The sequence below is a fragment of the Phallusia mammillata genome, chromosome 2 (genome assembly GCF_965637545.1).
Source record: "Phallusia mammillata chromosome 2, kaPhaMamm4.hap1.1, whole genome shotgun sequence".
NCBI classification, from domain to species: domain Eukaryota; kingdom Metazoa; phylum Chordata; class Ascidiacea; order Phlebobranchia; family Ascidiidae; genus Phallusia; species Phallusia mammillata.
Genome location: NC_137253.1, coordinates 26114831 through 26129063, shown reverse-complemented (window position 1 = coordinate 26129063; position 14233 = coordinate 26114831). Strand labels below are relative to the sequence as shown.

General features: G+C 34.8%; 1 protein-coding gene across 1 annotated transcript; it reads right to left on the bottom strand.

Annotated features, from left to right (window-relative positions):
• Positions 1 to 1026: 1026 nt before the first annotated feature.
• On the bottom strand, positions 1027 to 13972 carry LOC145212804 (serine/threonine-protein kinase ULK1-like). The gene is made up of 23 exons (XM_080081056.1): positions 13772 to 13972; positions 13248 to 13340; positions 12860 to 12901; positions 12618 to 12650; positions 12076 to 12112; positions 11776 to 11946; positions 11336 to 11409; positions 10663 to 10764; positions 10428 to 10486; positions 8303 to 8439; positions 7944 to 8044; positions 7759 to 7873; positions 6494 to 6837; positions 6073 to 6304; positions 5379 to 5526; positions 5162 to 5263; positions 4429 to 4628; positions 4233 to 4345; positions 3671 to 3897; positions 3175 to 3293; positions 2925 to 3064; positions 2389 to 2527; positions 1027 to 2152 (listed from the first exon to the last, which is right to left on the bottom strand). Exons 1-23 carry the CDS (start codon positions 13865 to 13867, stop codon positions 2106 to 2108), a joined length of 2871 nt encoding a protein of 956 aa, XP_079937182.1. The 5' UTR covers positions 13868 to 13972; the 3' UTR covers positions 1027 to 2105.
• Between the last annotated feature and the right edge of the window lie 261 nt (positions 13973 to 14233).

The window sequence follows — 14233 nt, the reverse complement described above, 5'->3', positions numbered from 1 at the left end:
TTTGGTAAACTATGATCTAACAGTGTGAACAATAAATGATATACCTAGTGGCCCTTCTTGAACACTTACTTCTGCCCGGACACATAAACAGTTGGAGAACATTTTTGTTGGACTTACAAAGGTTAATTTAGTGACACAAATGTCTTACTTTTTAAGGCCTTTCATTTTAAACTTCATTCTAAACAAGTTTCTGCAACTTCTCACATTAACTAAATCATAGGCATTATCTTATTTTGTCCAGGTATAGATTTGACATAATGGTCAAAAGTGCTTTGACATATTTTTGATCCTAGCGTGTCCACCACTGTCATTAGGTGGTTTAATTAACTTTTGGTGATCAATAGCCACTTTTGTAACCAGGGCATACAAAAACTTTTTTGCATGGTTTACTTTCCACAATAGTGGGTCCAGTATCCTAATATAATATGAATTGCATGACAGTATATCCCTTTTTCCTTGGCCCAGGATGGAAAATAGTTTATATTTACACCTAGTAAATAATACAGCTAACCTGATTTGTTTTGAATGGCATAGATAAGTCGTCCAAGATGGCTTAATGGTTAGGGCATTATCCTTGTGTTCACAAGTTTATGGGTTCTGATCTCGCCTTGACCATTTATGTGTGCCTGAGCAATAAGCACTCTTGCTCCTTTACTAGTGGAACTAGATCAACATTCACCAGCTTAACCATGTAAAAAAATTGAACAGAGAAAATGTTTATAATCAGCGGTGGCATTCAAATTTTTTGTCTGCCGGTTCTATCACAAAAGACATATTTTTTAGCCGGTTCTGTCACAAAAGTCCAGTAATGCCAACCGGTTCACTGATCTCATAAAATTTCGTGAGACGGTTCTATAGAACCGGTGCGGGCCGGCTGAATCCCACCACTGATTATAATCTAACAGACTAGTAATGTGGGCATCTTTCTGCCAGACTTACTCAAGAGATATACATTCAGGCAGTGCACTGACGAAAATGACGGTGACACATTTTTGGCCGTTTCGACTACAACAAACACAACAGCAATTTTGTACTAAAGTTTTTGTATTTTCAAAAATGAACAAACTATACAACAGTGATCATTGTGAAGAAGAAACTAAAGTCAACAAGACCAATGCCATCCTAAAACTGGGAAAAAGTAATTAATTATTTGTTGTAATTAAACCACACCTTGGGGCAAACACATAGACTGAAACCTGGTGGGGCAAGTAGTTTAAAGATTATCAACCGACAACTGGAACAAACACCACAGGTCAACACAATAGTGGCATTAAGCACAGGCAAGACCACAGGAGCAAGATATGAGCATGAGAACTTATTTATAATGTCAGAAACAAGTTTTGGAATAGCAACTTCTCAGCTAAGTAATTGGTTCATTAATTTGGTTGACACAAAATAAAAATTTCGGTGTTACCATTGTTTAAAATCTGAAGCGCCATATCATAAGTCATAAGGTAAAGAGGGCAAGGCCACGTATTAGGCATTTAAAGGTCAATAGTAAAATAGTAGTGGCGATAAAATCAAAGAAAATACATAAACGAAGAGCACACCAGTGAGGTTTTTTTGCAACACATCATATGGTAAAGACAGGGACACAAAATTGTACAAGTTTACAAACAGGAACATAACATTTAGTGCTAGTGCTTTACACTGAAATTTTCTGATACATTGAATTTAGGATCAAATTTGCACTCTTTAATTTTGTTTCCTTTGTACTGCATTTCTTATCTTTCCAATAATTTTGACACAGCAATCACCAAGCAACAGAAAACACACAAAAAAGCAACGAATTGTAAATGGGCTATAGGAACATTGTTTTTTTAAAACCAATATGCATTTTTAAATGCCAATTCTTTGTAATAGTTTATTTTTTGTAATATTTTTGATTTAAAAATATTCATCTGAGTAGAAAACTAAAAGCAGATATGTGACACCACAAAAAGAAAAAATTAAAAACGAAAACAATGCCGGCCTTACAGCACAGCTTGGACACAGGATTTACATTTTCTGTGTGAATATGATTGATAACGGTACACATTTTGTTGCAGTACACATAAACATGTGCATCACTGTTACTGTAAGCACAAAACTCTCAGTGACTATGTTCAGATGCGCTCCAAATGTCGAAGCCTATGCTCAATGTTTGATTTGTCTGAAAGCAAAGAAACAATATTATCTAAATTGCTGTTTCTATTATAAAATACTAAAAGAGAAACTATTAAAATTGGCCCCACATTTACATTCTTTTAAGTATAGCCTGTTCTCTAAGTACCTAATATCGTAACATTATGTCAGCACCTGGATGGTCTTACTAGCTCACGGGAATGGGCAAACTTCAACTAAGAATGCAATTAGAAAAGTATGGGAGTTAAACCTTGCTTTACTTACATTTGGCAAGTCTTTGTTTGTCCAAGTTTTCAGTGGCACACAACGAAATAACTTCAAACAATACAAGGGCACGTTGATATTTGGTCATACACTTTTGAATGCTGCCTTCAAACATTTCATCAAGCGCAGCTGTCCGACACTAAAACAACAAAAAAGAAATGTTTAATTTGGGTTTCAAGCTAGGATACATGTACCACTAGGTGTGTGTGTTTACCTTTGCGAAAAAGATTTGTTTTTTACCATTCTGAAAATATATTGAGGCCTTTACTAGAGTTTCTAAATACTTTCTTGAATTTGACACTGTATGCCTGCCTTAAGTTTCAGGCCAACAGCAACTTCTCAAGCAAGTAAAACAGGTTTAACTTCTAAAACATGTCCGGTGTATTATAAGAATGAATTGTTTTACAAAGTTTTTCTTAAGCTTTTTTGGGGGCAGAGTACAAATAAGGAAGTACATGATGTACATACTTAAAGAAAAACTTCTCATTTTTCAGGTGTACACACTTTGAATCTGTTTTAGAAAGTTGACAACTTACATCATTGACAGCGTAGTGGTAAAGAAGCCGGTCAGCTGATTTGAAGCTTTTATGTTTCAAGGAATTCATGTCGCACTGTTTCTTGGCTTCCTGACACTTTCGGCAACAACTTTTATACTGTTTGTTAATCTCCACAACCGCTAAAGAAAATGCAAAACTGTTTGAAAACCACTAAATTAGCCGGACAAATAACCCAGCATTAAGCTTCACAGCACATATTTATAGAAAATTGTCAACATTGCATACTCACACTGCTTCATGTTGTTGGTTAGTTTCAAATCACCAGCCTTTACTTTGTTGCGTATTGTGTGGAGCGCAGTGGCAAGCACTTGAACTGAACGGAGGTGAAGCAAAACCTGCTCTACTTGCCTGCAAACAACAAAAGTTTTCACAAATGTGGAAAACATATCAGGACTTACAGATTGAGAAAAATAAGTTTGCACGGCATGCATAAGCCAAATGGAATATCAGGGGTAAACACTTTTAAGATCATGTCAAAAAGAAAACAGGGCACTCGTTAAACCAATAGCCATAAAATGAAATATACCTAATCGACATAACATAGCCATGTTTCGCTATCACATGTGCTTTTTTAATGGGAAATGCCATATTGGATGCTGTACTTTCCAAAATTAAAAAAATGCCCACCAAAAAAAGAACATCATTTTGCCATTGTGTTGTTACCCTTTAACCAAATTCTGAACTATACATTCAAGCAAGAAGAGCATAACAATCTCAATTTATACCTTTGTTCTTGTGTAACATTGTGCAAAGGATCGCCAGAAAATGTTTCGTGTTGTCGTTTCACGGTAGAATGACTTAGGAAACCTCCTGCTATGAGTTGTGTATCGAGAGGAAGAGCATGGTGTTCAGCAACATCAGTTATGGCAGAAGAAAGTTGACAATAAAATCGAAGTGTGTCTTCTGTGATTGTAGAAGGGGGAACGACTAGACTGCTCGTCATTTGTGATTTCTGAAAAACATTTTAAATGTTCCATAAGCTTTTTTTTCTTTAGCGGCTGAATAAAGGCACATCTTGGAATTTAACAGTTATTAGATGTTGCTACCCAGTTTGAACAATAGTGCTTGAAAACGGTTTAGCATTTGTGAAGTCTGAAAAAAAATGTCTGAACATAATAGGCAAAATTTTTACAGAAGATTCATGAAATGCATTTCCAAGCCATGGTCCAAAGTTATTTAAGTTGTCATGACATACATAGAAACGTTATTCAGTCTAAAAAAAAAGGAATTTAAAAAAGTCTAATGATTACCCTGGCTAAAACCAGTTTTACTCATGTAACTACACACCTGAGTAACTGACAAAGTTGACTGATATTTATAGTTATCATCAGAAGTAGACAAATCTGATTCATCCTGATGTCTTGGTGGAGTTCCAACAAAAAATCCAGGATGAGAATTTTCTACAAAGAGGTAAGTTTCTTTTTTATTGAATTGCAATTTTTGAATCAAACTCACACTATGAATGCATTTTTAGGGAGTTCACCTGGTGGGGAATTTGCAATGAACTGCTTGGCTTTTTCTGTTAAGCTCAAGCGGGGCTGGAGAAGGTTTTTTGAGCCGTTGTACTTCATCAATGAAAGTTGGCTTGGAGGGGAGTTGGGTGGAGTAATGCTTGACGTTATGTCCGAAGAAGAGTGGGCTTTTATTCTCTCAATCTCATTTGGAGACAAGCCAAGTGCCAACCTAAAGTCAACATAATATTGCAATATTTATGTTTGATTTACTGCATGTGCATATGTTTTGTTTAATTTTGCAGTTTGCTGTTTTTTGGCATAATTTTTGCATTGTTTTACTATTTAAATACATTTCAATGGGTTTGTGTACAGATAAATCCATTAATGACATATGGATCATAGATCCCAACCAAACAATGTGTTAAAAAATCAACTAATGAACCACATAATAGGGCATAGTCAGTGGTGGGATTCAATTTTATTGTCAGCCGATTCTATCACAAAACTCATATTTTTCAGTCAGTTTTTTACAAAAAGGCCATTGACAGTAGTCAGTAATGCTAACCGGTTCGCTGATCTCATAAAAGTTTGTGAGACGGTTCTACAGAACCGGTGCGAACAGGCTGAATCCCACCACTGGGTTTGGTGCACAAAAAGCTTGGTAAATTATGCAATTACCCGGATTCTTCTATACATGAAAACATTTGTGTTTAGTTTAGTATGAACAAAAGCCATCTAAGACGCATGTAATATTCAACATACCCAGCTGATAGTGCGTTTGGGGCACCAGTTATCACAGCATTTTGTTTGGAGTTGAATAACATTCTCATAACTTGCTCTGATAATCGGCTAGAACTATGGCACCTGGACAAAAAACAATCAATCAAAACATTAAGAAATCGTAGCTCAACAGTTTAAGTGTATTTACAAAGTATGTAAAATCAAATTGTAGTCCAAAGAATTTTTGTCCATATTTTACCTCATCATTGCATTGACATGATGCAGTTTTCCATATTGCACAAGATCTGGAACAGTTTGTGCTTTGCTCATTGAACCGTGACCAGTTGGCGTTGATGTGCAACAATCAGACGTGCAGCTTGCTCCTCTGGAAGAGGGATTGCTGTTTTCTGCAATAAAATAGCAACAAATTTCATTAGTATTGGAAACAAGAGTCAAGTCAAGCCATTATTCAGTATTGTGTATCATAACAACACCATATTGATCAGCAAAGACTCAAACAAAGAAAGACCAGGAAGGTGACTGGGTATATATTTTTATTTCTATTTTAAATGTTCTATACTATTTACTAGTTACTATAAACAACATCTGACCTATACTACTGTTTATTCGATTGGTTTTGATATGAAAAATGTGCAATTATTTTCAGATTTTTTAAGGACAAATTAATAGAAAGCATCAACCCAAGCCTAAAAAAGGTTTTGTATCAATATATTGTCATATATTTACAATCGTAAAAAACGGGAAAAAATACTCCCAATCCTCATGTTTAACCTCTTGCTTTGACCTTGATATAGAAGTCCAAGGCAAGTTTTAATACAGTTTAAACTTTTCCTAGAAAACCTCAGACAGTATCACAGACATTTACAAAACCAAAAAGTTTCCAAAAGTTGAAATCAAGAAGCTTGTGACTTTGATGCATTTCTGCAACTTACCATCCAAAGGATTTTCCAAGATGGTTGAAAACTCGGCAGGTTTGCTGATTCCTGATAACCTTCTTCTTCGCAACTCTTTGGGTGACCAATCCTTTGGCGAAGGAGTATCAGGGGTGTGTGGAGAGAGGGAAGGTTCTTGGGTACACCTGGGATTCCCTTCAATGGTCCCAGGGGAAGGTGTTCCAAAACTGGACTGTGAGTGACGGCGTTCCATTTTTTCAAAGTTCTCAACCTAAAACCAATTGGTGTTCACAGCCTGTGCCTACTCGTATTTTATTTTGTGATTAGGACTTTCAGAAAACATAAGTTAAAGAATTTGTAAAAATGTTCAGTATCCAGCCGTTTTTCTTCATTAGGTACAAAAACTTTGATGAAAATGAGTTAAAAACAATGTAAAAACGTTTAACTTCAATTGACCAACCTGAGTTGGAACAGGAATTGGGGTTGGTGAGGGTTGTGAGGGCAAATCTGCACGACTGGAGCGTCGTGAGCCCTCAACTGGGGATGAGGAATAACGAACTGCATTTGAAGACCCTTTTCTTCCACTTAAAATAGTTGCTTGGCTGTTTCTCCTCGAACTGGGGGGTGTGGAAGGGGGAGGGGTGGCAAGTGACCGACGTCGACTGCCATACGACAGAACAGGGGATGTTGCGACAAAAGTGAGAGGACTGTTACGACCAGAGTTACTGCCTCCGCTTGCAGTTTTTGCCCATTTCTTGTGATGTCTTCCATGGCTGTGGTTGTTGTTTGGCTCAAAGGTGTCCGCTAAAATAAATCACACTGCATTTATCTATAGCACACTTCAAATTATAGCTTTTTTCACTCTTTCAAAACTGTCTATTAAAAATTTCCTAAAACCTATACATTGTATTCACAACAAAGCACAAATCAAGTTAAAGAATGTGAATAAATCAACAACACAGAAGTCAAGTGTGTTTTGTAACAATGGTTAGGGGGGCAAACAAGAGGACAAGGGCCACTTCAGACTGGAGAGTTTCCTAGAATAACAACAAACAAAGGGCCTACTGAGGTTTAAAGGTATGATGAGCATCTGTTTCGATGTATCGGCACGCAACTTAATGGGCCCCAAGTATTTGCAGAACTATGTGTCTGCATCATGGATAAATGCCTAAATACTACTTTGGGCGGATATTAATTATCGTGTGTGTGGGTAAATGGTAAAATTAGGTCAAGTAGTTTGTGCCATTAATCTGCACTATGCCAGGTATGCCAATGATTTGAATCAAAAGTTTTTAAACATTTTTTTGCTTTTTAACCAAGGCTTTTTTTAAAACTGTAATGCACACAAATTGCAGATCAAACATGTATTATTTTTTTCCTGGTGATAATATTTTTTTGCAAAGGATCTTTAAAGATATTTGTTTTCAGAATTATTTCCAAGCACAAACGTATTTAAACTAATTTAAATCCCAAATGAAACAGGCACATAACTGACCAGAATAGACTGAAATTGTAAACATATGATAAGCAAGAATATTGCTTTTTGTGTCTAATTGGGCTAAATTATTTCTCTTTCAATCTTTTGACAAAAAAACGTCATTGCCCACCACTTAATGCTCATATAAACCACCATAAGTATTCTCAACAAAAGGTCAAGAAAAACTTAAGCAGAACACATACACACAAAGATGTAGTATGTCAAGTAACTACAAACAAAATACTTACATGAACCATCAAGTGGGTGAGATACAATCACAAAATCCTCTGAATCTTTACTTGAATTGCTATTAAGAGACATAGTTAGAACTGAACCATCGGCTGGTGAATTGTTTTGTCCCATCTGTAAAGACATACAAAGGTAAAATACCTGTTTGTGGATAGTAAATATTGTAAATGGATGTTGTACGGACCTTTGGAGATACAGGAATAACAGTCCGTGGATCAGAATTGTTACTGGATAGGGGACTTGATTCCGATTGCGGCATTCGGATGGGAACAGGAACTGGTGAAGCTAAAATTTCAATCAGTGTATAAAATGTATAAGACTCTATTCAACATTAAAACATTTGTAAAAAAATCCTAAAAACACTGTATGAGTTTTAGTATAGTGCACAGATAAAAAATAAATTTGGTTGGTTTTACTTTTCACGCAGTATTTTACATCACAACAATGTAAGGAGTAAAAAAATTTGATGCAAAGTAGTCAATATTGTGCAAACAATTGTAAAAGCCTAAGTGTGTTTTTTTAGGTATCAAATAAGTAACTTACATTGTTTTCCTTGTTTCGACATGCCGGCGACAAACGAATGGTTGAAAAAGTCACGAAAACTAATCCTATCTTGGATATTCTTTTGCAACAGTTTTAGCAGAAGATCTTTAAGTTCAGCTGAAGTCCCTGGTGGAATTCTAGACAAAAACATTGAGAACATTTAGTAAATCATTATCAAAGTCTGTTTTGTCACACTTGCAACTTACTACTGTGTTTTTAAACTACACATTTTTTCAATGACATTCTACCTAAATCTGTCCAGGATCTGCACAACAATAGCATAACAAGTACAAAGACACAAAATGATTGCCACTTAGATTGAAAGTAAACAGATGATGCAAGGTGATATAATACAAATAAATTTACCCCATAAGCATAAACCAGGGTATTCCCCATAACAATCCCCAGCAAAAATTGTGGGTAACACCCAGGGCTGCCAAAGCTTGGGTTTTGCCCCAAGATCTTGGGTTTTTACTTGACGTCTTGGGTTCTTGGGTTTTATTTTGAAAATTCTTGGGTTTTGAGTCTTATTGATGAAATAGATATATGTAAGAACTATTTTAACGATAAAAGTTTTTCGGGTAGCTGCACTGTTTGGGCCCTTTTATCATCTCTTTTATTTTCTCTCTATTCTAGACCTTAATTCTTTCTAGATAAGTATACAGTGAAAGCAATCGTTACACTTAAAAATGCAAATAGATCAATGTTCGTTAAACATAAAAACTGCGAACCATCAAAGAAGTTTTAAAACTTTTAAATATACTGTAGACCAGTGGTCTGCAACCTGTGGGTCGCGACCCCAAGTGGGGTCGCCTAAACTTTTTTTTGGGTCGCTATAAATTCAATTTATTGGCGTTTAAATTTATTACCAAAAAACGGTACGTTTTTGTTCTAGTTCCCGGCCTTTGCTCATGTTTCGCAGTATAGCTTGGTACTTCGTGTTACAATCTAATCATTGTGATGCAATAATCTATACAAACACAAGTTTTCTAACCCATTGTAACGCAATAGAGCCCCATGAATGACATGTTGTGTCCAAAATAATACAGCGGGTACAGGGAAAAGTCCATAAATTTACTGATTTCTGCAAACTGGTTGGCATTAATGCGAACTAGCTTGGCCAAATTAAATAAAACTTTTGGGATCTAACATTTAGAGCAATAATGCACGCTGAATGCTAATGTTTAAAGTTCACTTGAAAATTATGGGGACATATTTACATGAAAATAGTTTCAGTTTCGGCATTACTCGAAACATTTTTGTCCCAATCGGAAAAATATGGGGTCGCATGTAAATGCTGATTGAATTTTCTTTTAAATTGGGGTCGCTTTAAAAAAAGGTTGAAGACCACTGCTGTAGACATTACTAATTTTATGAAAAAGAAAACAGATGATGATCATCAAACAGCCAAGAGTGAACTGGCGATTGCTGCATATTTTATTGAACATAATATTCCCTTTGCTTGCATTGACCATTTCCTACCAGTTTGTAAAGTTGCATTTCCGGACAGTAAATTGTCAAATATTTGTCAATGAAACGAGTAAATTTCCTAATTAATTGCATTTCTAACCACATTTTGCATTCTTGGGTTTTCATTTAAATTCTTGGGTTATTTTGCTGTGAGTCTTGGGTTTTGTTGAAATTCTCATTGGCAGCCCTGGTAACACCTCACATCATAGTGATATAATGCTCTGCTATGTGGTGTTTAATTACACTAACACTGCATAGATTGCGTCTATAATAAAACTGGTAAAAAAAAAACAATAATAAAACTAAACAGGTAGACTAAACCCTGATCAAACTTTTCAAATTAATGCTTCTTACTGTTCTCTGACTATAAGCAACTCCCAACTGATTTGATTTAACAAATGGTCACACCAACTGCACCATAAGTGTTTCATCATCACAGGTAATCGTCGGTCACATGCAGACTGACGTATACGTCCCTGCCACCTCTTCCCATTGTTTAGTCATATCACAGCATATTGCACAAGCGTGTCAGTCATTTAGAGGTCCGATACTCAAGAGGCAGCATAAATTTTTAAGTGTTAGTAACTTTAATTTAGTAAGGAAACAGGCACAGGACATTGGAAGGTGTAAAACGTAATTTGTTGGAAATACACACCTTGGCACTATCTGCCTACTTCTTTCGTAGATGTTGCGTAGCTCTTGCGGTGTGCTAGCCTAGGTAACAAATTAAAAAGAGGTTTAATTTTTTTACAGACATTTGGTGACAAACTAAGATGGATGCTTAGAATTTTTTTTTTTAAAGAAAATGTAAAAAATGTTTTTACTGCAAAAGCATTTCACATTGCTGGTCAAGTATTAATAATTTTTCTTCAGTAAAAGTTGGTACATACCTGAAAAGGTGCTTTGCCTACCAAGCACTGGTAAACTATAGTTCCTATACTCCACAAGTCAGCTTTGGCATCATAATGTTGAGATGTTATGACTTCAGGTGCCTTTAAACAAACATATTTCAGTGAATCAAGAAAACACATTTTTTTTAAATTGTATGGTAATGCCTTTATGGCTGAGTGTTATAATTATATTGTGCTTTAATAGAGAGTAGATACAGCATGGTCATAAAGATAAGCCTAATTTAAGCATGTAGGCTTTAGCAGGCAAATAAACAAATAATATAATTCTCAACAGCATTGCAGCATTCAATTGCATAACATTGCCTGCAGCAAGGAAAATTCTGTTGCTTTGCAAGAACATTGCTGCAATTAGTCTAAAATAGCACCATGAGTTAAAAACAAAAAATGCTGCAAACATATTTAGTTTGTTTCGTGAAAAAAGGAATCTAAATGTTTACTAGTATATTTCCAAAAACGAAATGCCCATTTAAGAAACAAAAGCAATAGTAGGTAAAAAGTTTTCAAGTGTGAAAAGTATTGTTGTCGGGCTAAAGTTAGAGTTCCACTAAATGGAGTGTCCCTTTGGGCACAAGCAAAGGTCTATCTGTTCTGTCAATCTGAATCAACCCTCCACAGTAAACAGTGACCTTTGTGTGGAGGTCACATTACTTACCATGTACATAGGAGAGCCACAAAGTGTGGCTGCCATCATGTTGCTTTGGAGGTATCTTGCAAATCCAAAATCAGCTGCAATTCAAAAGGTCTCAATATTTGACTGTGGTTTGTATTAAGAAATACACAAACCGATTTGAGTATGTTGAAATTGTCATCCAAGATATATAAAAAGTTAAAAGTTAATGCAGTTTTGTCAATTTTTCGGCACATAATTGATTTGAACAGGTTCCTCTGACAAAGCAAATTTGCAACAACTGTTGCTCTTTTAGTAAAATGTATGGGAACAATGTTGATGCAGCAAATCAGCATAACTTAAACAAGCTACAATGCCAATTTTTTGCATCAATCACAATAAATGCTCCTGTCTATATGTGTTTGTGATTTGTATACTTGTTCTTTATAGAAATCACACACCACAAACAATATGCTGATTCTTACCAATTTTGACAGTAATTTCATGGGGCTGTGGTTTTTGTGATTTGTATGAAAGCAGAAGATTTTGAGGTTTAAGATCTCTGTGTAAGATTCCTTTGGAGTGGAGAGCAGCCATTGCTGACATAATTTGTCGCAAAAATATCCTAATCACATCTTCACTGAGGGTACCTTTGGCTGAAAAGAAAAAAGGTTGTCATTGAATTATTGATTGCCACAATTTGTGCTTATGTTTGCCTTCTGATTCAGACAGATGTTTGCAACACAAAGAAGGTCTGTTTAAATCCAAAAAACAAACACCCATACCTTGTAAATAGTCTGCCAAATCCCCTCCATTGCAATACTATAACACACAACAATACACTTGTCAAAGACATTTAAATGACAGACATTGAAGTACACCCAATACACACATTGGCAAAAAGTGTAAAATTGTTTTTATGGCAGATTACAAATTATTTTGTATGAGACAGTACACGGATTAGTCTAATCCATATAATAAACAATAAAGGCTATTAAATGCCAAGAAATTGTCTGTCAAAGCCAGGTCTTCATTATTTTTTAAACTGGTATCATTATTAAACAAGATCCACAACAAATGTTTTTTTTCTGTTGTGTAAATGTTAATTTAGGTTGTGTTGCATTGCAAGGTTTAAGTAAAATAACAATGATGAATCATGTACTGTGCACAAATCAAACATTAGTTGCTTATGTTTCTGTTAATGTTTACATAACACACACCAAAGCACCGCTGCTTGACTTTATGTACCACTTCTTAAGGGAAGTTAACAGTAAAAAAAATATGTTTGTCTATTTTATGAAAATTTTGTTTTACATCTGCCACATACCTCCATGACCAGATATACATTTTGAGAGGATTCCTGCACACACAAAAAAGTATTATTTAACATACATTTTACTGTTTAAAAAAGTCTTGTTGCTTTTTATTGCTTATTCATAACTTAGCTCATGGATAGCAAAACATTTTATTACTTTATGATTTGAAACAATAGTTTGAAATAGTTGTGCATGTAATCTAAGGTAAGTTAAGTATAAAATGTTGTGTTTTGTTATGTAAGGAGTTGCTTACTTTGCACTCAAACAGCTGGACAATGTTCTCATGTTGAAGACCCTGTAAGTAAACAATAATATATAGTAAACCACTATACATGTATAGACTGCATGATATTACGCATAGATGGTAACGGCTACTGCTCTACAAGGAAACAATGTGCCAGTCATTATTACTCAACCGATCAGTCACTACTTCTATTGACTATTTTTAATGAAGAAGTGTATTTGGATTTGATAAGAAATTCCAAGTAAAGAAGAAGCCTGACTTTAAACTCTGTTTTGAAATCTAATAGTTATGAAGAATATACACCTACACCACAAAAATTTGGAAAATAAGTACTGCTTTAAACAGACAACCAACGTAATATAATCATGAATTATTTATAACCCATGCACTATAGTACCTTTAGAATTTGAATTTCTTTGTCTAGAACAGTTTGAGCACGGCCAACTTTCTTCTTGCTAATGCATTTTATTGCAACGATTTTGTCCTTTTTCTGTTGTCAAATATATTGTGATTAAAATAATTACCATCACAATGGTAATGTTATTAATATTCATCAACACAGTTTAACTGACACAATGAAAAGCTGTCACAGAAGGCCTATAAAAATCTGTACAATAATTAATTGGTGGATGTCTAATTTAAGAGCTATCATAAAACAAATTAGGCTTGCATTAATTACAATAATGACAATGGCCATAAGCATTGACCAATATAGAAGCTCAATCAACCCAACATGCAGATATTTAAAAACAGAGTAATAGTTTGAGCAATAGTTTTAAACAATGTAGCAAGAAAACACATAAGAGTTTCAATCAAATTTATTAGTTTAAAATATTTCTTAACGTTTTTAGGCTTTATGGTTATTGTGAAAAAAATTAATAGTTAATAGTTGTATTTCATAACTTTTAATACAAAACATACCCTTTTGTGATGTCCTTTGTAGACAAGGGCAAAGGCACCATGGCCAATCAAGTCCGATTTGCTGAACTCGTATTCACCAATTGACTCCATTGTCATTTGTATGCAGAGTTTTCTGCTCAAAAGTACCCAAGTAATGATTTTTTATTCAACACAACATTTATTTTTCTATGATCGCATTTTCTCTGTAACAAAAATTTCATGTCTGATTCATCACATAAACATGTTTCTATAGAAACTGTATACATTTTAAATGTATACATTTTAAATCAGCATTTAAAATGTATACATTTTAAATCAGCATTTTTGAGAAGTATGAGTAAAATAATAAACCGCAGGTACATTATTAGCACTTGACCCAAGCATACACATTATTAAATAGGCATAGAAACATGTCAATATCTATAGCATTATTTATAACGCTAACAAAAAACAGAGAATAACAACCTGCTGGGCTACTGGCAT